The 25,822-nt window shown below is 45.2% G+C and overlaps 1 protein-coding gene across 4 annotated transcripts in view; it reads left to right on the top strand.

The window, feature by feature from the left end:
• The window catches only part of LOC106574403 (neuronal membrane glycoprotein M6-b), a 36,428-nt gene extending 10,606 nt beyond the window's left edge, over positions 1 to 25,822 (top strand). For 2 of the 4 annotated variants that reach the window (XM_014150265.2, XM_014150262.2), the window contains exons 2-7: positions 18,325 to 18,511; positions 18,748 to 18,907; positions 19,667 to 19,835; positions 20,488 to 20,561; positions 20,805 to 20,870; positions 22,693 to 25,822. In XM_014150265.2, the coding sequence (XP_014005740.1) occupies positions 18,325 to 18,511; positions 18,748 to 18,907; positions 19,667 to 19,835; positions 20,488 to 20,561; positions 20,805 to 20,870; positions 22,693 to 22,836 (800 nt within the window). In that variant the 3' untranslated portion in view covers positions 22,837 to 25,822. Of the gene's footprint in view, positions 1 to 18,324; positions 18,512 to 18,747; positions 18,908 to 19,666; positions 19,836 to 20,487; positions 20,562 to 20,804; positions 20,871 to 21,616; positions 22,405 to 22,692 lie in introns of those variants that run through there. The other 2 variants (XM_014150266.2, XM_014150264.2) reach the window with 1 other exon arrangement.

Genomic DNA, 25,822 nt, shown 5'->3' with positions numbered 1-25,822 from the left:
TAAACTGGGGTCCCTTTCCACTTGACACATACCAAGCTCGGTCCTCTCATTTCACACGATAACACCCGTAAAAACAGCAGCTTTTGATCATCACTGTTTATGGAATGACAAATTATAAATAGTAGCCTATACGCAAGGCATAATATGTTGGGTTGTCGTTGCCTTTGTCCATTTGCAAAGCAGGGGGTGGGGCCGACTCAAATTGCCCAATGTATCGGAATGTATTGGGATTACATTTGTTTTTTTATATAGGTTACTGGGGCAAAATAACAACCTTGCCCAGTCATTACCTCTCTGTAATCAGATAACAGGCTGCATTGTCCATCACCTCAATTAGGCTACACTATTTTACAATCACTATTTCAATCAATCATTTTGATACAGGCTATCCCTTGGTGCTACAGCCTACTAAATCTAATAGCAGCTGGTTATATTACCTCCCTGTGGCTGAGGTCAGGAGTTGAATGCACAAATTTGATCCTAAATCAGTTCTTGGAGGGCAGTGCTATGTAGCATCCAAAACTGTGTCCTCAGGGCTGCTCCTTTACCCTGCCACCCCATCCATCCATCCTCCTGTTTCTAGCCATTTAACCCTACACTCTTCGAGGGGAAAAAAGGGTTCCAAAAGGGTTCTTCGTCTGTCCCCATAGGAGAACCCTTTTTGGTTCCAGGTAAAAACCCTTTTTGGTTCCAGGTAGAACCCTTTTGGGTTCCATGCAGAACCCTCTGTGGAAAGGGTTCTGCACGGAACCCAAAATGCGCTTCATTGGAACCAATTAACCAAAAGGGTTATACCTGGAACCAACAAGGGTTCTTCAAAGGGTTCTCTTATGGGGACAGCCGAATAACACTTTTAGGTTCTAGATAGCACCTTTACAACATACACCAAGGCTTTCTCTCCATCCCCCCATCCATTCACTGCATTGTTCAGATGTGGTTACATTTGAATATGTTTTATATAGAGATTTACATTTAGTAGGCATACATGCTACATAAATATGTCATAAGGCTTGGCATAGCCAACAAATAGCCTATGTTGACCTAATCATAATAACTAACTCTATAACATCAGTGTTTGGGAGTAGTGAACTATACATATAGATTTTGCAGCAGCTTGGTGGTAGTTGAACTAAATTCAAATCTTGACAATGTTTTCAGTAGTTCATTCCCATTTTGCCATGTATATAGCAGTGTAGCTAAGTACAGGAACTACACACTACTGTTTTTGCAACAAACAAAAAAATTGAAAATGGGTGAAGTAGGCTATAACATCCTTCCATTTCCAGCATCAGATATGCCTAATTGTCACTTAAAACATCGTTTTTGTGTTTAATAGGCCAAATCACACGGGATGTTAACATCCGACTCCACAGTGGTCTGTTCTTGCAACTTCTAGTCTATGACATTTCAGATTTAGATATTATAATTGATCAAAAAAGTAGTTTGGCGGTAGTGAACTACAATTTCAAAGTAACTTTAGTTAAGTCAACTATATTTTTCTTAACGGTAGCTTTAGTGTCGTTTAACTTCAGTGTGATGTAACTGGTAGCTTGGCAAACTAGATTTTCAGAGAAGCTTCCCTAACACTGTATAACATCTCCTTATGAAGTTCTCCTGTGGTGAATCATCTTACATGACACTTGCAGAACTAACGACCTACAGGATATGAATCTTATCTCTACGAAATGAATGTAACATGATATCCTATGGTTTGGTTAGGGGTATGGCTGTGGATGGCATTCACAGTGAGAGAAGGGGGCCGTGTGGCTGGCAATGTTTTCACGATCTACAACTGGAGTATATTCTACAACTGTCGACATTCCACCATAATCCTCAGCATCACTAAGATGGAAGAGATGTATAGGGAGTAGGGCAAGCAGTTGAAGCTCTGCCATGTCATGTAAGAAGCTTGTGTGTTGTATGTGCCAAGTGCCTCGCCTCCATTGGGGATCCAACAACCTCAGTTGCACAGTAACAGCTGTAGATTCAGGAAACCAGGGAGCCTTGAGGTATCTAACCATAGCATTCTTGTAGGCCTAACACCTCAGTTGAGGCATCCGTCACAATTCATAATGTAATCTGACCGAAGATGTGACCTGACATCAAAGCCCCTTACAATGTAGCCTATAAACCATCTCTGCTGACATCTGTCATGCCCGCCTTTCAGGCTGAAGACCAACTCAACCGCACACATTGGCTGTGATTTCGAACACCCAATTGGCATCCCTCCCTGTATTTCTGCCAAACCCCTTGAGGAGGCTAGGTGGAGTTTCAGTTGGGCTATATTGTACTCCAATATAGTAGAGGCTGTGAGAGCGAGAGAGAGTTTAAATTATTATAGGCTATATCCCTACTATCTGGACCTGTGGTGCCTCAGTAAAGAGACTGGTCTCTGACCCTATTGTATGATACAGGATAGTTATTCTCTCTCCTTTGGCCTTTCCTATTCCCTCCTCTTCCGCTCACTCTCTGTCACCATTTTCCGCTCGGTCAGTTCACCTCCGTCTCTCCCTCCCTCTCTCCTTCTCTTTCGCTCTATGATGTCAGACTGACTTAGCCAGGCATAAACCTCCTATTCTCCCTGTATCACCCAGGAAAGGAGGGAGGGGGCAGGGGTAGTATGTTCTCTCTTACGTAACTCTCCGCTGCGTTGCCGTCCACATCTTCAGATCACAACCGTGAGGGATTACATCATCATCACCACAGCGATGGGGCGTAACAGTGGAGCGCTGATGGGTTCTGTTTTCATATATGAGTCGTAGAACATTTCCTCACTACCGTTCAAGCTTAACGCAGGCAGAACACTCGCAGCGCTATGCTCCCTTGTGCTAAACCCTCTACTGTACTGAACCTCCGTGTAAAGATTCTCAGTGCAATGTATCCAACAGCAGGAAAAGTGGATACCATTGGAATGTAGCACTGTAGGTGGTGTGTGTGTGTGTGTGTGTGTGTGTGTGTGTGTGTGTGTGTGTGAAATTCACTGGTTACATTGAGTACTGTTAAATGCACACGATAATGCAATTATTGTGGAAACTCAGATTAATAAAATAGTTTGATTAAAACATTTACATGCTTTGGAAGAAGAACGATTTCCCTAACAATCCTGTTAACATGGACACGTCTGAAACCTGATGGCACTCAGATAAATGCAGAAAAATCGGCAATCAAAATGAACATTCTACCACAGCGACCATGTTATTTTTGGAAAGCATAATTTGATTCGGACATAAAGTTTGCATGTGAAAACTACACTGATCAAATATATAAATGCAACATGTTTTTATTTATTTATTTATTTCACCTTAATTGCGACCTGGCCAAGATAAAGCAAGCCGTTTGACACATACAACAACACAGAATTACACATGGAGTAAAACAAACATACAGTCAATAATATAGTAGAAAAAATAAGTCTATATACAAAGTGAGCAAATGAGGTGAGATAAGGGAGGTAAAGGCAAAAAAGGCCATGGTGGCGAAGTAAATACAATATAGCAAGTAAAACACTGGAATGGTAGATTTGCAGTGGAAGAAAGTGCAAAGTAGAAATAGAAATAATGGGGTGCAAAGGAGCAAAATAAATAAATAAATACAGTAGGGGAAGAGGTAGTTGTTTGGGCTAAATTATAGATGGGCTATGTACAGGTGCAGTAATCTGTGAGCTGCTCTGATAGCTGGTGTTTAAGCTAGTGAGGGAGATAAGTGTTTCCAGTTTTAGAGATTTTTGTAGTTCATTCCAGTCATTGGCAGCAGAGAACTGGAAGGAGAGGTGGCCAAAGGAGGAATTGGCTTTGGGGGTGACCAGAGAGATATACCTGCTGGAGCGCGTGCTACAGGTGGGTGCTGCTATGGTGACCAGCGAGCTGAGATAAGGGGGAACGTTACCTAGCAGGGTCTTGTAGATGACCTGGAGCCAGTGGGTTTGGCTCCGGGTATGATGCAAGGGCCAGCCAACGAGAGCGTACAGGTCGCAGTGGTGGGTAGTATATGGAGCTTTGGTGACAAAACGGATGGCACTGTGATAGACTGCATCCAATTTATTGAGTAGGGCATTGGAGGCTATTTTGTAAATGACATCGCTGAAGTCAAGGATCGGTAGGATGGTCAGTTTTATGAGGGTATGTTTGGCAGCATGAGTGAAAGATGCTTTGTTGCGAAATAGGAAGCCAATTCTAGATTTAACTTTGGATTGGAGATGTTTGATGTGAGTCTGGAAGGAGACTTTACAGTCTAACCAGACACCTAGGTATTTGTAGTTGTCCACATATTCTAAGTCAGAACCGTCCAGAGTAGTGATGCTGGACGGGCGGGCAGGTGCAGGCAGCGATCGGTTGAAGACCATGCATTTAGTTTTACTTGTATTTAAGAGCAGTTGGAGGCCACGGAAGGAGAGTAGTATGGCATTGAAGCTCGTCTGGAGAGTAGTTAACACAGTGTCCAAAGAAGGGCCAGAAGTATACAGAATGGTGTCGTCTGCGTAGAGGTGGATCAGAGACTCACCAGCAGCAAGAGCGACATCATTGATGTATACACAGAAAAGAGTCGGCCCAAGAATTGAACCCTGTGCCACCCCCATAGAGACTGCCAGAGGCCCGGACAACAGGCCCTCCGATTTGACACACTGAACTCTATCGGAGAAGTAGTTGGTGAACCAGGCATGGCAATCATTTGAGAAACCAAGGCTATTGAGTCTGCCGATGAGGATGTGGTGATTGACAGAGTCGAAAGCCTTGGCCAGGTCAATGAATACGGCAGCACAGTATTGTTTCTTATCGATGGCGGTTAAGATATAATTTAGGACCTTGAACGTGGCTGGGGTGCACCCATGACCAGCTCTGAAACCAGATTGCATAGCGGAGAAGGTGCAGTGGGATTCGAAATGGTCGGTAATCTGTTTGTTGACTTGGATTTCGAAGACTTTAGAAAGTCAGGGTAGGATAGATAGGTCTGTAGCAGTTTGGGTCAAGAGTGTCTCCCCCTTTGAAGAGGGGGATGACTGCAGCTGCTTTCCAATCTTTGGGAATCTCAGACAACACGAAAGAGAGGTTGAACAGGCTAGTAATAGGGGTTGCAACAATTTCGGCAGATCATTTTAGAAAGAAAGGGTCCAGATTGTCTAGCCCGGCTGATTTGTAGGGGTCCAGCTTTTGCAGCTCTTTCAGAACATCAGCTGACTGGATTTGGGAGAAGGAGAAATGGGGAAGGCTTGGGCGAGTTGCTGTGGGGGGTGCAGTGCTGTTGACCGGAGTAGGGGTAGCCAGGTGGGAAGCATGGCCAGCCGTAGAAAAATGCTTATTGAAATTCTCATTTATAGTGGATTTATCGGTGGTGACAGAGTTTCCTATCCTCAGTGCAGTGGCCAGCTGGGAGGAGGTGCTCTTATTCTCCAAGAACTTTACAGTGTCCCAGAACTTTTTCGAGTTTGTGTTGCAGGAAGCAAATTTCTGCTTGAAAAAGCTAGCCTTAGCTTTTTTAACTGCCTGTGTATATTGGTTTCTAACTAACCCTAAACCTGAAAAGTTGCATATCACGGGGGCTGTTCGATGCTAATGCAGAACGCCACAGGATGTTTTTTTGTTGGTTAAGGGCAGTCAGGTCTGGAGAGAACCAACGGCTATATCTGTTCCTGGTTCTAAATTCTTTAATGGGGCATGCTTATTTAAGATGGTGAGGAAGGCATTTAAAAAAAATAACCAGGCATCCTCTACTGAAGGGATGAGGTCAATATCCTTCCAGGATACCAGGGCCAGGTAAAGTTTTGGTCCCGTGTTTCATGAGCTGGAATAAAAGATCCCAGAAATTCACACACACAGTCATTCCGCTCTCAGAAGGGTCCAGAAAGGTCCAGCTGAGGCCATGTGTATCTAAAGGTCCCTCCCCTTCAGGACGCATGTTGTTTGATGGACGTGGGGGGAGGTCGAGGTGGGAGTGAGAAGGGGTGTGGGAGGGGTGAGCAGATTTCCTAGTTCTTTGTGTGTTGGCTTGGTATCTCTCTCATATCACGGCTGTAATAGGTAGGTCTCTCAGGAAAAAAAGGTGCTATCTAGAAGGGTTCTACCTGGAACCAAAAAGGGTTCTCCTATGGGGACAGCCGAAGAACCCATTCAGAGCCATTTTTTCTGAGTGTACAGTTACGCTTTCACTGGGCAGGATTTTCATGCTGCTGGCTATATGGCGATTCTCTCCCCCCATCTTCCCCTTTCTTTCTTTTTCTCTGTTCATTTATTCTACCCAGTCTCTCCTAATTTCTTTCACTCTGTCGCTCTCTCTTTCATATCCTATTGCTCTTTCAGTCAGTCTGCTACATCCCTCTCTCACCCATTCACTGTCATCTCTTTCTCATCTCCACTATCTTAATTAATCTCCAAGCCCTTCAACAATTTCTCTCTTGCTCTCTCTGACACACACACACACACACATGCTGTCAGCCTCCACCTAGGGAGTGTGTGTGTGTGCATTCATGCATGCATGCATGCATAAGATGTATTTTAGTGGGAGTGTATCCACATGTAGCTCCTTAGGCTGTGTGAATTAAATTATGTATGTTTTAGTCCTTTTGTACGTGTCTGTGTGCATATTAGTGTGTTTATGCTGTGTGTTAATTTTGTCTACAGTATGCTCTGTATGTGGGTATATGAATAGCACTGAGTGACAGGTTGGAGCAGCATGCATTGTTCCAAGCAATGCCAGCTGTGCCAACCTCCTGCAAGTCTCTTTGGCCCTCTTCCATCGCCTACTGATGCCCAATCTGCTCGCTCCACTCACATCCCATAAACCTCAGTGTGCCCGATTTAGCTCTCGTCATCGTTAACGATGACATCAATACATCCAGGATCATAAAGAGAGACAGCCAATGTGATTCTGCCCAGCGACTACAAAGAGAGGGAAATGGAGCAAAAGACAGAGGACTATGGTGTATTAGTGGAAACATTGAAAGGAAATCTATTCTATGGAAATGACCTCCATGATACTGTGTGTTATTCCCTAATTGTTAGTAAAACCATTATCTCATGACTTTGGTTCACTTGTATCTGTATTCGCAATATAACATGTTGAAATAACCACCACTAAGAAAGGACAGGGGGCTCTCTGGCCAATCTCTGCTGTGGAGTCCGTCTTTGATTCCTTTGGCATCTGTAAGAAATGGACTGGACTTCACATTGGGCCAGTGTCCATGCTTACCAGTGAGGTATGAAAACCTCCCTCCACTCACTCTGACCTGAAGAAGACATTGGTGGAATGTAAATGTTTAATTTGACCATGTGAATGGCCATAATCACATGACGGGGGCATGGGAAAGGGCATTAGCTTAGTCTGTTACATAAGCCCATTGTCACCCCGATTCAGACTGTACCAGACCCTTTGGCTGGAGGCTCAGACTTACATTTTAGTGAATTAATGCGACACAGCTGCAAACAATGCATGGAGCCCTCTGAGCCGTACATTCGTGTAATATCTCAGAGCAGAGGACCGTAATCTTTACCTTGAGGATTGAGGGATAAGGGTAGACCACACTCTCACCCCTCTGGGTTCACCATAGGAATGATACTATGCTTGCATGGGTTCGTGTGTCATTTGCTCAGTGTTCGGGTGTGTAAAAAAATTATTAGAATTTTATTTTATTTGTCACATGCGCCGAATACAACAAGTTGTAGACGTTACCGTGAAATGCTTACTTACGAGCCCTTTCCCAACAATGCAGTTAAAAAGTATGAAAATTGATAGATAAAAAGTAATAGATACACAAATATAGCTAAAAATAAAATAGTAACACAAAAAATGAGCACAATAAATAACATTAACGATGCTATGCTATATACAAGGAGTACCAGTACAGAGTCAGTGTAATGGGGTACGAGGTAGTTGGGGTGTTTGATTAAATTAGCAAGAAAGGCATTTCACTGGACTTGTGCATGTGACATTAAAACTTGGAACTTGATTGAGGTAATACAGTATGTACATGTAGGTTTGTGTGCTTGGCCCTCCATTTCCTGTAGTCCACGATTAGCTCCTTTGTCTTGCTGATGTTGAGGGAAAGGTTGTTGTCCTGGCACCACACTGCCAGGTTTCTGACCTCCTCCCTATAGGCTGTGTAATTGTCCTCTGTCACGCCCTGACCTTAGATTGCCGTTTATTTTATATTTTTTGGGGTTAGATCAGGCTGTGACGTGGGGTGGGCATTCTATGCCTTTCTATGTTTTCTATTTCTTTGTGTTGAGCCGAGTATGGTTCCTAATCAGAGGCAGCTGTCTATCGTTGTCTCTGATTAGGAATCATACTTAGGCAGCTCTTTTTTCCACCTTTAGTTGTGGGATCTTGTTTTTGCACAGCTCTGTAAAGCCTGCAGATTGTGACGTTCGTGTTCCATTATTTGTTGTTTTGTTTTAGTGTTATGAGTTTAACACATATTTATCATGAGCACTCAACACGCTGCACCTTGGTTTACTCCTTATGACGATCGTCACAGAAGATCCCACCACAAAAGGACCAAGCAGCGTGGTCAGGACAACTGGACATGGGAGGAGATTCTGGGCAGGAAAGGACCCTGGAGTCAGGCTGGGGAGTATCGCCGCCCGAGGGAGGAGATTGAGGCAGCAAGAGCAGAGCGGCATTATTATGAGGCACTATACCAACCACGAGGCAAGTGAGGGAGGCAGCCCCAAAAATATTTTTTTGGGGGGGCACACGGGGAGATTGGCAGGTTGGAGACCTGAGCCAACTCCCCGTGCTTACCGTGGGGAGCGAGTGATCGAGCAAGCACCGTGTTATGCGGGGATGCGCACTGTGTCGCCAGTGCGCAGCTACAGCCCGGTGCGCTCGGTGCAAGCTTCCCACAGTTGCCGTGCTAGAGTTGGCATTCAGCCAGGAAGGATTGTGCCGGCTCAGCGTTCCTGGTCTCCGGTGCGTCTCTTCGGCCCAGGTTATCCTGCACCAGCTCTACGCACTGTACCCCCAGTTCACCAGCACAAACCTGTGCGACCTGTTCCAACGCCCCGTGCTTGCCGGGCTACGGGGGGTATCCAGCCAGGACGGGTTGTGCCAGTCATAAGCTCCAGACCTCCAGTGCGCCTCCACGGCCCAGTATATCCTGCGCCAGTTCTACGCACTGTGTCGCCAGTGCGCCTGCACAGCCCAGTTCGTCCTGTGCCAGCGACCCGCCCTTGCCGGACTAAAGTAAGTATCCAGCCAGGACGGGATGTGCCAGTCATAAGCTCCAGACCTCCAGTGCTTCTCCAAGGCCCAGTATACCCTGTGCCTGCTCTGCGTACCCGGCCTCCAGCGACGTTCCCTAGTCCAGAACTCTCAGCGACGTTCCCCTGTCCAGAGCCTCCAGCGACGTTCCCTAGTCCAGTGAGACTTATTCCGGCTCCACGTATGAAGCCTCCAGTAATGATCCATGGCCCGGAGCCTGTAGGGATAATCCATGGCAAGAAGCCTGTAGGGATGATCCATGGCCCGGAGCCTCCAGTGGTGATCCATGGCACAGAGCCTCCAGTGGTGATCCATGGCACGGAGCCTCCAGTGGTTATCCATGGCGTGGAGCCTGCAGTGATGATCCATGGCGCGGAGCCTGCAGTGATGATCCATGGCCCGGAGCATCCAGTGATGATCCATGGCCCGGAGCATCCAGTGATGATCCATGGCGCGGAGCATCCAGTGATGATCCATGACCCGGAGCATCCAGTGATGATCCATGACCCGGAGCATCCAGTGATGATCCATGGCGCGGAGCCTCCAGTGGTGATCCATGGCGCGGAGCCTCCAGTGGTGATCCATGGCGCGGAGCCTCCAGTGGTGATCCATGGCGCGGAGCCTCCAGTGGTGATCCATGGCGCGGAGCCTGCAGTGATTATCCATGGCGCGAAGCCTGTAGCCTGGAACCTCCGGAGACGGCCTGCAGCCCGGAACCTCCGGAGACGGCCTGCAGCCCGGAACCTCCGGAGACGGCCTGCAGCCCGGAACCTCCGGAGACGGCCTGCAGCCCGGAACCTCCGGAGACGGCCTGCAGCCCGGAACCTCCGGAGACGGCCTGCAGCCCGGAACCTCCTGAGACGGCCTGCAGCCCGGAACCTCCTGAGACGGCCTGCAGCCCGGAACCTCCGGAGACGGCCTGCAGCCCAGAACCTCCGGAGACGGCCTGCAGCCCGGAACCTCCGGAGACGGCCTGCAGCCCGGAACCTCCGGAGACGGCCTGCAGCCCGGAACCTCCGGAGACGGCCTGCAGCCCGGAGTCTCCAGCGGCGGTCGGCAGTCCAGAACCTCCAGCGGGGGTTTCCAGTTCTGAGCCTCCGGCGATGATCCACGGTCTGGTTCCTCCAGAGACTACGCCCTGAACCAGAGCCGCCGCCAAGAGTAGATGCCCACCCGGACCCTCCCCTATAGGTTCAGGTTTGCGGCTGTGAGTTCGCATCTTTGGGGGGTGTACTGTCACGCCCTGACCTTAGATTGTCGTTTATTTTATCTTTTTTTGGGTTAGGTCAGGGTGTGATGTGGGGTGGGCATTCTATGCCTTTCTATGTTTTGTATTTCTTTGTGTTGAGCCGAGTATGGTTCCTAATCAGAGGCAGCTGTCTATCGTTGTCTCTGATTAGGAATCATACTTAGGCAGCCCTTTTTTCCACCTTTAATAGTGGATCTTGTTTTTGCACAGCTCTGTAAAGCCTGCAGAACATGACGTTCGTGTTCCATTATTTGTTGTTTTGTTTTAGTGTTATGAGTTTAATAAATATTTATCATGAGTACTCAACACGCTGCACCTTGGTTTACTCCTTATGACGATTGTCACATCCTCGGTGATTAGGCCTACCACTGTCGTGTCATCAGCAAATGTAATGATGGTGTTGGAGTTGTGTGCGACCACGCAATCGTGGGTGAACAGGGAGTACAGGAGGAGAGTCAGCACGCACCCCTGCGGGGCCCCTGTGATGAGGTTCAGCATGGCGGATGGGCTGCCCGTCAGAAAGTCCAGTATCCAATTGCAGAGGGAGGTGTTTAATAATAGGGTCCTTATCTTAGTGACAATCTTGGAGAGCACTATGGTGTTGAACACTGAGCTGTAGTCAATGAACAGCATTCTCACGTAGGTGTTCCTTTTTGCCAGGTGGGAAAGGGCAGTGTGGACGCAATCTCTATTGCACTCATCTTTGGATCTGTTGGGGAGGTATGCAAATTGGAGTGGGTCCAGGGTGTCTGGGATGATGGTGTTGATGTGAGCCATGACAAACCTTTCAAAGCATTTCATGACTATAACTGTGAGTGCTAAGGGGCAATAGTCATTTAGAGCAGTTAACTTGGCGTTCTTGAGCACAGGACTATGTGGTGGTTTGCTTGAAATGTGGGTATAACAGACTGGATCAGGCAGAGTTGAAAATATCAGTGAAGACACTTGCTCCAATCCGTCTGGCCCTGCGGCCTTGTGAATGTTAACCTGTTTAAAAGACTTACTCACGTCGGCTATGGAGAGCGTGATCACACTGTTGTCCGGAACTGCTAGTGCTCTCATGCGTGGTTCAGCTTTACTTGTCTCAAAGCGTGTGTGTGTGTTTAGCTGCTTAGGCCATGTGTACTTTTGTATTTGTATGTTTACGTGATTCCCTAGCTATCGCATAACATTCTGAGAACCATATGTTTCTTAGAGCTTGGTGAGAGTGTGGTTGTCCTATGGTTATTTTGCATACAACCTTAGCACAATGTTCTTGGAATGGTGCAGGATACCCAGCTAGCACATAATGTTCTGAGAACCATACGTTTCTTAGGTGTGAATTTCAGTATAACGTTTCATCAGGGTTCTATTTAAAGTAATGTTCTCAAATTGTTCCAAGAACACCTAAGAAACAATGTTTTTTGTGGAAATTTTAGTACTTCAGCCAAATGTTTTCTGCAGGTTTCCTCATGGTTCTATTTAAAGCCATGTGCTCAGAACATTAAGAAAACGTTCCATAAAAACTGCAAGAAAACAGTAACGTTCAAAAAATATAAAGAAAAAAAAGTACATTCTATTCTCAGTGTCAACAAAACTCTCTCTATCCTCTGTCTTGTTAAGTATTTTCAGGTGTGTTGGCCGCACCCACTAATTGGCCACATCTGATCTTAATGAGTGCTTGTTTCCTTTGAAAAAGGGTCTGTTTGAATAGACTAGAATGAACAGCTTTGAGTTAAAATAACATGGCATTCTAGCTCCTTCCTGGTGGCTCAGTGGACTAATTCCATGGATAGAGAGCAGAAGATCATAGGTTCAAATCTCACTGATGCTGTGCCAGAATCAACAAATGTTTGCATGATTAATGCTTAAGCAAATGAATTAATAAAACCTCCCAGGAAAACTTTCAGGGAACCATAGCAAGATTTTCTCAGAACCTCCCTGCAATGTAAAAATGTATGTTCCCAGAATAGGCTGAAAATTTACCGGTCAGGAAACGTATGGCTTCGTTCCCAGAATCAATGGGAAACCAAAAACGTACATTCCCACAACTTCCAAGAAACCAAATGTGCTTGCTGGGTATATTGTACATGACTTGCACTGTATGTCATTTACATGTGCCTGACTGCATAGAGGTAGTTCTCTGTGTGCGTATGTGTATGGGTATATATTAATGTGTGCATAAGTGTATGATGGGGTCCCCTGCACAGCTGGCTAGGTTTATCCCTGATTTCCCATAACAGTACACTGCCTGATGGGGATGGAAAGACAGACAGGGAGGCAGACATGGAGGCAGGCAGGGAGACAGGCAGCCAGGCAGGCTAGAAGGCTTGCAGGCAAGAAGGCAGGCAGGGGGACAGACAGGCAGGCAGGGGGACAGACAGGCAGGCAGGGGGACAGACAGGCAGGCAGGGGGACAGACAGGCAGCCAGGGAGACCGACAGCCAGGGAGACCGACAGCCAGGGAGACCGGCAGCCAGGGAGACCGGCAGCCAGGGAGACCGACAGCTAAAGAGCGAAGGCTACAGTAAGTGCACAGGGTTAGGGATCACTGCTGGGATAAAGTATTGATCAAATTATAGGAGTGTAGTAGGCGAGTGCTGAGGGAGGATTTAAAAGCTGTAGACTTCATTACACTTAATTATGCGTGAGCAGATGCTGACCTTGTTGCCTAGTGTCCTTCATATTAATGCTGGACCAGGGTAAGAACTTGGCTATAGGATGTAGACCAGATCAGGGTCAGGGGAAAAGGTTCTCTGGATATGGCAGAGAAGTTTGATGGAAGTCACTTTTCACATGTGATCCTCTAAACTGTACCGTCCTTTGATATCCGACAGAAATAGACCGAAACATGCTGTCATGTGTCGGTAAAACGGTTGGATTTCACAATACATATTTGGTCTATATCGTTGTGCTTGGCAGTTGTAGAATAGGGATATAACATACTGCTACATGAGAAACACGGAGTAGGCTAAAATATCAGAACATGCTGAAAGTATTAGTCATCATTTATCAAAATTCGACGAATCTCAAATCATGACACATGTCGTGTGCTTGTTTTCCACCCCAAACCTGTTCACTTTTAAAACAGATGGGGTTTCTCTTTCATCGATGCCTCATTGAAGGAGCCATTTTTTCCTTCTATAGAAAGGACATGTTTCTCTTTGGTGATCCACACAGCTCTGTTGGGGATTTTCCCACAATGCAATGCAAGAGGAAGTTGTCCAATAATGAATACAGAGCTTCAAAACTGGAATAGCCCCTGAGGCAAGAGAACAGACAGGCGGTGAAATATTCACAAGGCTAGTCATTATAACCGACTTTATTAGACGCTAAAACTAGTCAATGTAGAGTTGACAAATATGTTGTACATTTGCTTTAAGCTGCGTCACTGTAACATTTCATCATAATGTCTCATAATATTTAGCGATGTGTCATAACGTGACTCATAATTTGGAGCAGGAAAATCCCTTTGGAAAAGTATCAAGTACAGTAGCTATTTTAAATAGGTATCCTTTTTCAGAGCTTTAGTTTTTTTTCCCATCAACATATGAACGTTAAAGTGGCTTTTCCTCTGGCTGTGGATGCCCCATTTTCCAAATGAGATAAAAACCAATCACCGATCACCTGACTAATGAATACTAGATGTAGGCGTAGTCACAGAGCCGCAGATCTCTCTGTCTGTCGTCGCTCTAACAACAGGTTTAGTGTACTCTCACAGCTGGTCCCAATTCCCCCCTAACCGTCCTTGCCCCTTCGATGTTTGCAGATCTGAAGGGTCTGGATAGGTATAAGCAGTGTAGTGGTGGAGATATATTGCTTTCATCTTATAGATCTGCGTTGAAGTGCCAAAGGAAAGGGGTAGAGAGTGAATTGGGACCGGCTGACAAGAGTGCTCAGACCACTTTTGGACCACGCACATTCTCCTCTACCTTGTTCAGACCATGCTCAGGTTGAGGTTCGGAGTCATGTCCCCATCCCTGAACCCTCTGCTCTGACCCCCGAGGGGGAGTTCACGTCCTTCTGCTGTGTACGCGTGGGAAGGGAAGTGAGGAGCTGTAGAGGGATGTAGTCAGCTAGCTACAGGCTCCGCTCAACTGGGTCGTGGGTAACATGCTGCCATGGCAACCACTATTCACTGGCCCCCGGGCCAAAAAAATGCTCTTTGCTTACTCTCACATGTTCTCTCTCTCCCATTTGCTTCCTCTCTCTCTCTGTCTATCTCTCTGTCTTTCTCTCTCTTCATCTTACTTTCTCTCTCTGCCCCATTCGCTTTCTCTCTGATTTTCTGTCTCTCCCCCCTCTCTAACATCACAAAGCAGTAGGCTGTGGTTCTGTGGTTCTGCTGTACACGGTGAGTGTACAGCAGAACCACTGTACTGAGAGGGGTTGTTTGCGAGAGCCTTTGGAGACCCTTGCTATTCTCTCACTGCTGGCAGAAAAATAGGCCACAAACGAAAGACAGTTTCCTATTTTGCCATTGTAATTCTCTAACTGAGCCTCGTAGGCTCCCATACTTCACCAAACGCTATACTTAAGCAATAAGGCCCGAGGGGGAGTGGTTTATGGCCACGGGCTGTTCTTAAGCACGACGCAACACGGAGTGCCTGGATACAGCCCTTAGCTGTGGTATGTTGGCTATATATCACAAACCCCTGAGGTTCCTTATTGCTATTATAAACTGGTTACCAACGTAATTACGAGAGTAAGAAAAAAATGTTTTGTCATATCCGGCTGTCAGCCAATCAGCATTCATGGCTCGAACCACCCAGTTTATAATTGTAAATATACCCATAGTAGGTTTTTCATACTCTGTCTATCTGAATGGGTTGAAGGTTGGTTGTATTATAGTGTCAGATTCCACCCAAACAACATGGGAATCATTGAAGGTGGAGAACTAGACATAGCCTTGTATCTGGTATGAGGCCTCTGTCCATAGCTCTACTGGGCATATAGATATATAGCCTTGTGTCTGGTCTGAGGTCTCTGTCCATAGCTCGATTGGGGCCCTGTAGTTCCCATATTTCACCCCAGAGAGAAGCAGGGCAAAGTGAGAGAGATGGACTCGACCTCGCTCTGTCACCTGAATTTGCCTCTAATGAATAGCCCATCGATTTCCGTTCTGGTCCGCCAAGGCCGTCCTCTCATGCCTGTCTGTTTCCCATTAGTGCACTTTAACTGGTGATGATAAACGCTCAGCTCAGCTGGCATCGCCACAGGCAGCATAGCCCCGGATGAGGCCCCTAGTTTAAAGCAGGAAGTGGAGTAGTAGTGGAACATTCCATTTGACAAGGGGGCACAAGACTCAGGTGGGCCTGACCTGTTTGTCCAATTTCGACAAACCCCCTTTGAGTTCTGGTCGTTTAGCCAGGTTCTTTTCTCAGATGTTGCATGTTCAGGCCCACAGTTTAAAGCAGAAAGTGGACCATTCCATTTGACGAGGGGGCACAAGACTGAAGGGGGCCCGACCTGTTTGTCCCATTTCGACCAATCCCTTTTGAGCTCTGCCACGATTCCATTTGTCCTTTTTGACTAGGGGCAAGGGAACCAGACCTAGTTGTTCCATATCGACCATCCCCATTTGGCGTTCCGTCATTTAGCCTGGTTTTCCGCTGAGATGGTAGGAGTTAGTAGTTAGTGCCCCGACATGCCTTGCCTTGCTACTTCATTAACATTAATGGGATAGAGATCCATTATGCAACGCTCGCTCCGTCTCCATACTCTTATGCAACCAACCAACGCCTCATCTTGGAGTCTCAGCTTCTCGCTCAGCAGCAGCTGCCTCTTAGGTTTAACCCTTTGTGTTTTCTGGATAAGCCAACCTTAGTGCTGTCTGGAAGTATTACTATTAGGCCTAGCATGCAGACAAGATTCTGTAGCACTCAATGCCTGTAGCAAACTGTTGATATCCAGTTGATGTTGAAGTCCATAGTCCTGTGAATCGTCAGTTGGAAGCAACGCTAATGACGGCGACTAAATGCTTTGCCTGATATTATGGGATGCCATTGATGTTGGCCTGTGGATGTCATTAACAGTCAACTCTGTCACCCATCACTATAGAAACGGAATAGCCTATAGGCCCCTCCTTTTCAGTCGGGGTCTGTCCCGACATTCATTTCAGCCTCATCAATTGAGTACGACAAATAAACTATGGCTACATCCTCCAAAATGTAAAATTATAAAATCACAATGGATTTGTTTATTTGGAGGAATAACTGAAAGAAAGAGCCATAACACTCCTGAAGAAATTTGCCTGTCTGTAATTAGTGTGAGAGATGCCAATTGGAGCAGGTTGTCATGGAAACAGTGGCACATGTAAGAGAGTGCAGTCTCTTCCCAGAGTAACGTCCCACGTTTGCAATGCTATTTATAACGGGCAGTTACATAAGCCTTAGCACTTGTGTTCAATGTAATGTGTTTTTTTCCCTCATTTTTTTTATTCCTTCGTTCCCTCTTTTCCCCTCTAACAACACTGCTGTTGCCTCCTTCTCTGAGAAACCAGCAACCATAGCACTGCCAAACACGCTCCACTGCCTCCCACAATGGTCCTTCATTATAACCCTGGCTCTTTGTGAGCTCATCACAGTGCACTGCCGATGCGACGTCAGATTGAATGGTCTTGAAACAAAACAAATAGAATAGAAGTCATGGCTACGCTATAGGGTTTGATTTTGTGGAGTTTTGTAGCTGCCATTGGCAAAGCAAAATATCAGGGTACCATTGACTCACCATATGACACAGTACTATTTAATATAGCATACTCCTCATAACTCTCTCATCCTGCCTGTGTTGAACTAGTAGTCTCCATTAGATGGTATGATTGGGTGCTGTGCACAGAGGACTGGTCAGGGATCTAGTCTAGCAATGCTTGAAGTCAAAGGTCATTGCTCTAGCATCTCGTGGTGCTAGCACTGGTTAGCATTGGTTCTGTATTCGTTCTATGAACATCCAGTAGGAGATCTGACAACTCTGTGTGCTTGGGGAGGATTTGAACTAGCGGCAGTTCCACACATCCGGGCCGTATTCATTATGGCACACCGTAGCAAAACGCATTGCAATGGAAAACGAAAACAAGCTGAAAACAAAACAAGTTCAGGTAGTCCCTCCCTGTTTCAGTCTGTTTTCTTCCGTTTGGTGCCTAATGAACACGGCTCAGGTCTGCCTGCCTGTGGCCCAGAAACCACTGCTCTGACAATAAGTAGCAATCATTCATTTATAATTAGACCGTGCATTATTTATGCCATTGGTCAAAAGGGATTCATTTAGAATTAGACGGTGCATTATTCATGCCATTGGTCAAAAGGGCTTTGTGTATGTTTCACTATGAAGACAAAGGAAAGGGATTATTTTGGGGGGGAAGTAGAGGAAGATGGGAGCTTGTACTATCGAACACATGTCAAATTTAACACTCCTGGGTGCTTGAGCGTGTCAATTCTAACTGGGAAAGTTGCAATGATGAAGTGGAAATGGTTCCAATATGGTTGAGATGGATGAAGAGAAGACATGTTGTGTGGTTGGAGACAATGAGACTTCTGTATCAACTTTACTGTAAATGTGACTTGGTTGTTTTTGTCAAGCATTGTTTACTCAACACAGGTTAGCAAGAATGCTAATCCTCAAGGGTTTCAGGCTACAGCATACAGTGAATCCCTTTCTCAGTCAGATATGACATGGGCTGCTAAATCGGATCACATTTAACATTTATGAATTCACTAATTCATGATTAATTAAGCAGTGACCGTTGCTCTCCAGGTCAAAAACATGCATAGTATAGTTCCAATATATGCCTACGTTATGATGTAGGAAGAGGCTGAGTTCTAGGCTCATGCAGCTCAACAAAACATTGACCAACTGTGTAGCTCTTTGCTCCTTCTAAGCAAGGTGCTCTCTGTCTCCCTCTGCAGGTTGCTTCGAGTGCTGCATCAAGTGTCTGGGCGGCGTGCCCTACGCCTCGCTGGTGGCCACCATCCTCTGTTTCTCGGGCGTGGCTCTGTTCTGCGGGTGTGGTCATGTGGCGCTGACCGGCACACTGACCATGCTGGAGAACCACTTCTCCCAGATCACCACTGACCACGCCACCCTCACCATCGTGTAAGTTGTGTGTGTGTGTGTGTGTGTGTGTGTGTGTCTGGATGGGGCGAGTGGTGTGGTAGTGTGTGTGTGGGAGAGAAAGGGAACTTATTTTCTCTGTTGTATCTCCTATATGTCTTTACCTATATGTCAACCTTTCCACTTTGTAAAGGTATATGTCTTTGAACAAGTCTTATCCAGGTTATTCAATATGAATGTGCCTGTCTTCACATTCTTTACTGTATCCGTCCGAGCAGGATCCAGACCATGCAGTACGTCATCTATGGCATCGCCTCCTTCTTCTTTGTTTATGGGATCATCCTGCTGGCTGAGGGCTTCTACACCACCAGCGCCGTCAAGAAGGAGCTGCAGAGCCAGTTCAAGACCACCGTGTGTGGCCGCTGCATCACAGCCACGGTGAGACATGAATACACACACACACCCATATGGTCACACACAAATACGGTCACGCATGCATGCATACTTACACACACACACACACACACACACACACACACACACACACACATATTGCACTCATGAATACACACACACACACACACACACACACACACACACACACACACACACACACACACACACACACACACACACAGTCACGTGCATGCATACATGCACACACGTACAACCACACACATGCCGTGCATGCATTTACACACATACAGCTGTACACACACACCCTGGAGGGTAACTGGCACAGTTTGTCCTCTCTAGCCTGTTTAGTGTAATTGCTGCAGATGTTCAGTAACATCAGCCTTTAAGGCTGCTATGAGGACGGTTGAATTCTCCTGAGTGTCGTCAAGCTAATGTCGGATGAAACATTCTCCACCCTTCTAACCAGTACTGTGTCACGTATCAGGGAAATGTGGATGACGATATGGTGATGAGGATGATGACGAGCTTGGTTTTAAATATCCTCGGCCATTAGGTGACGTTGTATTGAGGGATAGTTATACATAGTACAGTGTTTTGTATAGAAGTAGCAGTAGATTTCAATGACAATGACGACGATGATCAAATCAAATTGTATTAGTCACATACACATTTTTAGCAGATGTTATTGCGGGTGTTGCGAAATGCTTGTATGATGATTGACGATAACGATGATGACGAGGATGATGATGTCACTAACTCCTCTCTCTCTCTCTTCATCAGTTTGTGTTCCTTACATATATCCTGGGCCTGGCCTTCCTGGGGATCTTTGGCTTCTCAGCCATCCCAGTCTTCCTCTTCTACAACATGTGGACTACCTGTGCTGCCATGAAGTCCCCCATGGCCAACATCACCGATCCGGACTCCATCTGTGTGGACGTCAGGCAGTACGGTGAGTGTCACTCAGTAACACACACACACACACACACACACACACACACACACACACACACACACACACACACACACACACACACACACACACACACACACTGATCCGTGTGATTACATCAACCTGGTTCATGAATTTAGGAGTATGACCCATATTCATGTGACGGCCATTCTGCCTATAGCGTCCTGCAGAACACGTCCGTGTATGAGCCATATATAGATTCGCCATATCACGATATTGCCCTGCATAAGAGCCTAATGCAGTGTGGTGTACTTCCACTTGGCAGTGCTAGGCTGTATCTTATAAACATTATGCCTTCGCTACGGGTGCTGATAACACTTAGCCTTTACATGTCAATATCTATAGGGTGTTTAAGTCATTTACTGCATCGACATCCATATCATGTTTACGACTGTTACCATCACCCTGAAGCAGTGCATCATCTGTCCTCTTTAATGGCAGATAGTATAAACAGTTATACATCTGAATGAGAGGACGTGTTAACATTTACTATCGCATTAGGTCAACTCAACTGGTTTTCCCACCAAATGTTGTACAATTGAAGTGATTGGCCACTCTGCCCTGAATGGGGCCTGTCTTAAAGCTACAGCTGTCGCTCCTAAACCGATATCTCTTGTTCCTGATCGTCTAGGTATTATTCCATGGAACGCGACACCCGGCAAAGCCTGCGGATCTACACTAGGAGACATCTGTAGCACCAGCGAGGTGAGAACGGCAACCCCCTCCTCCTGTAAATCTTTATGCACATCATATGAACCTTCATGAACCTCAGATAATAGGAATATCATATAAACCTTCCTATTCACTACTTATTTCTTGTTGTTATATAACATTCTTCATCACTGTACTGCAATTATACAGAGGCTGATTGTGGAAAGGACATCTTTTATGAATGTCAATCAAAGAAAGTTTCATCACTAACCAGAGATCGGTCTCCATGTTTTCCAGTTCTACCTGTCTTTCCACCTGTACATTGTTGCGTGTGCTGGGGCAGGCACCACCCTCATTGCATTGGTAAGCTTTGGATGCCCTATATCCCGAATTCCCCATGTTTGAATCATTTGCATGAGTTGCAATGGCACGCTGATCTGTTGCCATGGCAATCCCTCCTCCACGCTTCATGGTTCTGACTCAGTTTTCCTGAGGGTGTAAGTCTGCCCTATAGCTTCTGGCTGGACACACACTGACATGGGCCAGATGAAAGAGCTCCTGGCTAACACACATTTGCTTTGTGGCCAAAGTAGAGGAATGCCTCACAATAGACTCTGTCCATACGGTATTTTGCACCAGAGATGATAAAATAAGACTTCTATAGGGTGTTTAAGTCTTCGTAGGTGGAGCTAATGATTTGTACGTCATTTTTTGTTGTTGCAAATAATTAAGTTGTTTTATCCAATCGGTGTGGTTGTCATTATGTGATGGCTAGTTGAACTCAGTTGAACTCAGTAATGGGGTCATGAGGCCATGCTCTCCACTGAGGCAACAGGGCTTAAGGCCTTTCAGCTACTCTACCAAACTTGGATTGCTCATTAGTGGGTGTGAGAAGATTCAGCACATAGACTGCCATCTGAAATTGTGTGCGCCGTAGCAATCTCACTTTGTTTATAGATGTAGATATATGCAATGTGAAGCAATATGAAGGTACAGTACTGCATAAATCTAGCCAGATGCCACCCAAGAAGAGCAACGGCCTCCCAAAGGCCTCCTGGTCATTGACTTTGTTTCTCACCCCAGTCTGTCTTCTCGTCTCTCCCTCCCAGCTGATCTACATGATGGCCACCACGTATAACTATGCTGTTCTCAAGTTTATGAGCCACGGCAACCGCCGCTCCACAAAGTTCTCAGAGTCATATTAGCGAGCGAGAGAATGAGAGAAATGGTAGAAAGTGAGAGAGCAAAAAAAGAAAGCCGGTTAAAGGAAGAAAGAAAGCTGGAGGGAAAGAAAGACCGATGGTGGGGAGGAGAGTTATGTACTGTAGCATATAGAGAAACGTACACTACCGTTAACGTAATACAGATAGATCTATGTGCCTTTGCGTCCAAGCCTATTGCCACACATGCCTTTTGAACCACACTGAGGGGGCTAGCGAGTGCATGATTAGCCAACATGGCTGAGGTCCCTCACAATCTCTCTCCAGACAGGATATGTACCTAGAAGTACTGATCCAGTACAGTAGGAGTACAGTACCGTGTGGGACCACCAGTCAAGGCTATGGCGAGGTTGACCAGTTCATTCAAATAGAGCAGGCACATAGCATTGAGGATGGATAGATCATCAACACAAAGGGACGGCACCAGTGTAAGAACAAGGGAATATTTGTGTTGCTGTATCTAGCTTCAGATTACTGTAATATTCTGTAGTTATTCTAATTGAAGGATATCGTTATTTTCAATGAGACTTTAATATCTTTCCCCCAAGTGCCAACTGTCTAGCTTGAAGTTAGTCTTTTTTAGCCTGTTTAGGCTCGTCTCTTTTTGTGATATTTGTTATGAAAGACGTTGTGCCTTTTTTAGTTTATGCAAAATAAACATAAAATGTGAAGGAAAACCAAGACCATTGTCCTCTCTTTTTAGGATAGTGACTGTTGGGAGAAAACAAATCCCCACTGTAATTTCTGTAATTTACAAATACTAACCTAGCCAACCTAACCAAAAAAATACTAACATTGGGCTAATGTGTCTCGTTTGACATGTGGTAGACTGGTCAACATGACATGTAGCTTCTACTCATGTAGCTTGCTTTGGCTAACTAACCCTCTCACTGGCCACCACCCTATGCACTTTCCTTCTCCCTTTCTCTCTCTCTCTCTCTCTCTCTCTCTCTCTCTCTCTACAGATCCACTATCTGATGATCCTGTCGGCGAACTGGGCCTACCTGAGGAGCTCCTGCAACCAGAACGAGTACCAGGACATCAAGACAAAGGACGATGACGCGGAGGAGGGTGGCTCCAAGGAGGGTCTCAACTCCTCTTACTCATAAGAACCGGCCAACCACCCCTCACACAATTCCTAACAGCTAATCTCCAACCCCCTTCTGAGTAAAACCAACACTTGGGTCTCCTTCACTATGGGCGGTTTTCTGACTTGAGATATGTGCGCTCAACTCAAATTGTCATACTTTGGCTACATTTACACAGGGAGCCCATTTCTGATTTTTTTCCCCCCACTAATTGGTCTTTTGACCAATCATATCTTTTCACATCAATTATTTTTCAGAGCTTATCTGATTGGTTAAAAGACCAATTGTTGAAGAAAATATCAGAATTGGACTGCCTGTGTATATGAAATGCAGCTCATGTCTTCCATTGACATCAATGGACAATTTAAGCGAAAGTCTGAGTTGCGCATACTTTTCTCACCTCTGAATCAGGTCCTTTGTCCAAATGGGAGCAAATGTTTTCAAACGGAACAGGTATATGAGAAGTTCCTATTGGATGAGCTCAGGTTAGGTGGTACCGCTTCCTGTTTGCGAACGTTTGCTCTCGATTGGACCGTTATTTAGTGCAACCCTGCTGCCATAGCCTAACTGCTCTGAGCCAATCACAGCACAGCACTAACACAGCTCCTAATAACCGCCTAACAACAAGGTCACTGTCTGCACAACTCCTGAGGAAGCGTGCCACAAAATATCCTGTTTTTTGGTGTTTTATATATATGAATATATTGTTTTTTTATACTACTTCAAAGTAAGACAGGTTTACTATTATTATATTTATCTGGTCTTCTCTTATCTCTGGTATTTTTCTCCTTTGGTTATCTTATCGCAACCCTGTTTTACCTGATTACGTTTTTTTGCTTTTTTAAAAATGGAAATGCTTGATACGTTGCACTATTTAAAAATAGAAAAAAGTAAAGTAGAATTTAAAAAACCCATGAATAAATTACATACACAGCATCTCAGGGTGCCTCTCTTAGAAAATATTCCTACTATTACTTTAACTTTCCCATTCCTTTATTGACATCCAGCTACTTCTGTTGAGTAATTCTTCATTTTGGCCTGAGGAGAAAAAGGTGTGCTGTACCCTAACCGGATCGGACACATGCACTAATGTGACTGTTGGCCCAAAGCAGCAGTTCTGTCAGCAGCTGTCTGCAGTGCTAACACATTGCTTTGACCTTCAGGTGAACCTCTGGCCTGGTCCCAGATCTGTTTGTGCTGTCTTGCCAACTCCTATGGTCATTGTCGTGTTATTATGACCATAGGAATTGGCAAGACGGCACAGACTGATCTGGGACCAGGCTAGTGAACCTCCACCTAGCCCTCTGTATGGCAGGTTTTCTCTGGAAACAGCCTTGCTTCTAAACCCACAGGACAAACCAACACTCAAGGTCAGATTGCCTTGTTCCGTTTGTAAGTGATACATTATACATACCTCAGGTACTAAACCTAAATAAAAACTCCACTAGCCTGGTCCCAGATCTGTTTGTGGCTGTATAGCTCCTATGTTTGGCATGATAACAACCATAGGAGTTGGCAAAACAGCACAAATAGATCTGGGACCAGGCTAACACTTCACTGATTAAGCACATGCTTGTTACAAGGCAAGGCCACAGCTGAAGTGAACTTAGCAAAAGTCCCAATGTTTGTTCATTGTACACAACTGTGAAGGGAATCATACGTTCACTTTCCTCAAGACAAGTCCACCCTTAAAAGGGGTGAAGTTCACCTGTGAATATATGGACCGCCCCAAAGGAAGTTCTATTGACTGACATCTCCTGAATGTGGAGAGCACGGTCAATGTTTTACCATGCTATTTTACCTTTGATTACCAATATGTAAATGTTTCCTTTTGGAGTATATGTTTAGCATCCAATTACTAGTTCTGCATTAAATATAATAGTAATGTGACATCTTTTAAAACGGTATGTTGTGAGAAGGAAGCAAATGCAGAGTCATGATGGCGGTGGTGCTTGTATTGTGTACATTTTGAAATGTGGAGAAAAGAAATGTACAAAATGGTTTTCAATGTTTTATATCAGTTTTAGGCTGCTGAATCTTTCCCTGTGCTAAAGTAATGAAGAACTTGTCTTTGACATTATTTGTAATTATTTTACTATGGCAAGCCAAATGTAAGTGACTCATCTCATATTTGTAGGCCTGTTATATGAACAGATACCATTTGGATGTTTACAATATAACAAGTCAGGAATTTTCATACATTTTTTTCCAGATATCATTTGATTGTCACGACCTATTCTATAATAATGATCACTGAGTAGTTCAAGCGCTCCGGACTATAAGGTTCTATCGGCATTTTAGTCTAAATTGAGTTATTGACATAGCCTTGTTCTGTTCAATATTCTCTACCTACATACAGTATACTCTAAATACCCCAATTCATGTTAAGTTCAAAAGAATTCAAGATAAAAATGGCTGACACCGATCAAAATAACGAGGGCTCGAAACTGTAAAGCCAATTATCTCAGAATCATCTTTTTGCAGATAGAACCTTACAGTCCCAAAGCTCTCGAGTTATCTTCCTCGCAGCAGTGAAACGATGATTCTTTTAACTTTCAAATGAAAAGGCATGTCGGTATTGTCCACGTGTGCAAACGTCTAAATACTGAAAAAAGGACTATATTCCCATGCGTGTTATGTTTGATATAATACAGTGTGCTTTGCCACCAGGTTGATGTAGGCAAGCGCATGTGCCGTTTCATATAAGATCAGTCAGTCAGGGTGTGTTGTCGTTTCCTCGTTATTGCATGAAGGCGACATGACTGTGTCTTTGCAGTTTTTCAGGTGATGTGTAGTCAATTGTACTGACAACTATGGTAGGCAGTGTTTGCCCCCACTCAACTCTCTTTTTTTAAAAGATATCCATTGTACCTTTGATGACATTGTAGTCCCTGTAGTTATTTCATTATTGTTTTTCTTTTTAAAGTTTCAAATAGTTATGACTCCTGTATAGTGATGATTTTTGTAACCTTCTCTAGTAAAACCGATATTTTTTATTATCGTGAAA

The sequence above is a fragment of the Salmo salar genome, chromosome ssa16, assembly GCF_905237065.1.
Source record: "Salmo salar chromosome ssa16, Ssal_v3.1, whole genome shotgun sequence".
In the NCBI taxonomy this organism is placed as follows: Eukaryota; Metazoa; Chordata; class Actinopteri; order Salmoniformes; family Salmonidae; genus Salmo; species Salmo salar.
The sequence above is the reverse complement of the archived record's forward strand: the minus strand, read 5'-3'. Positions and strand labels throughout refer to the sequence as shown.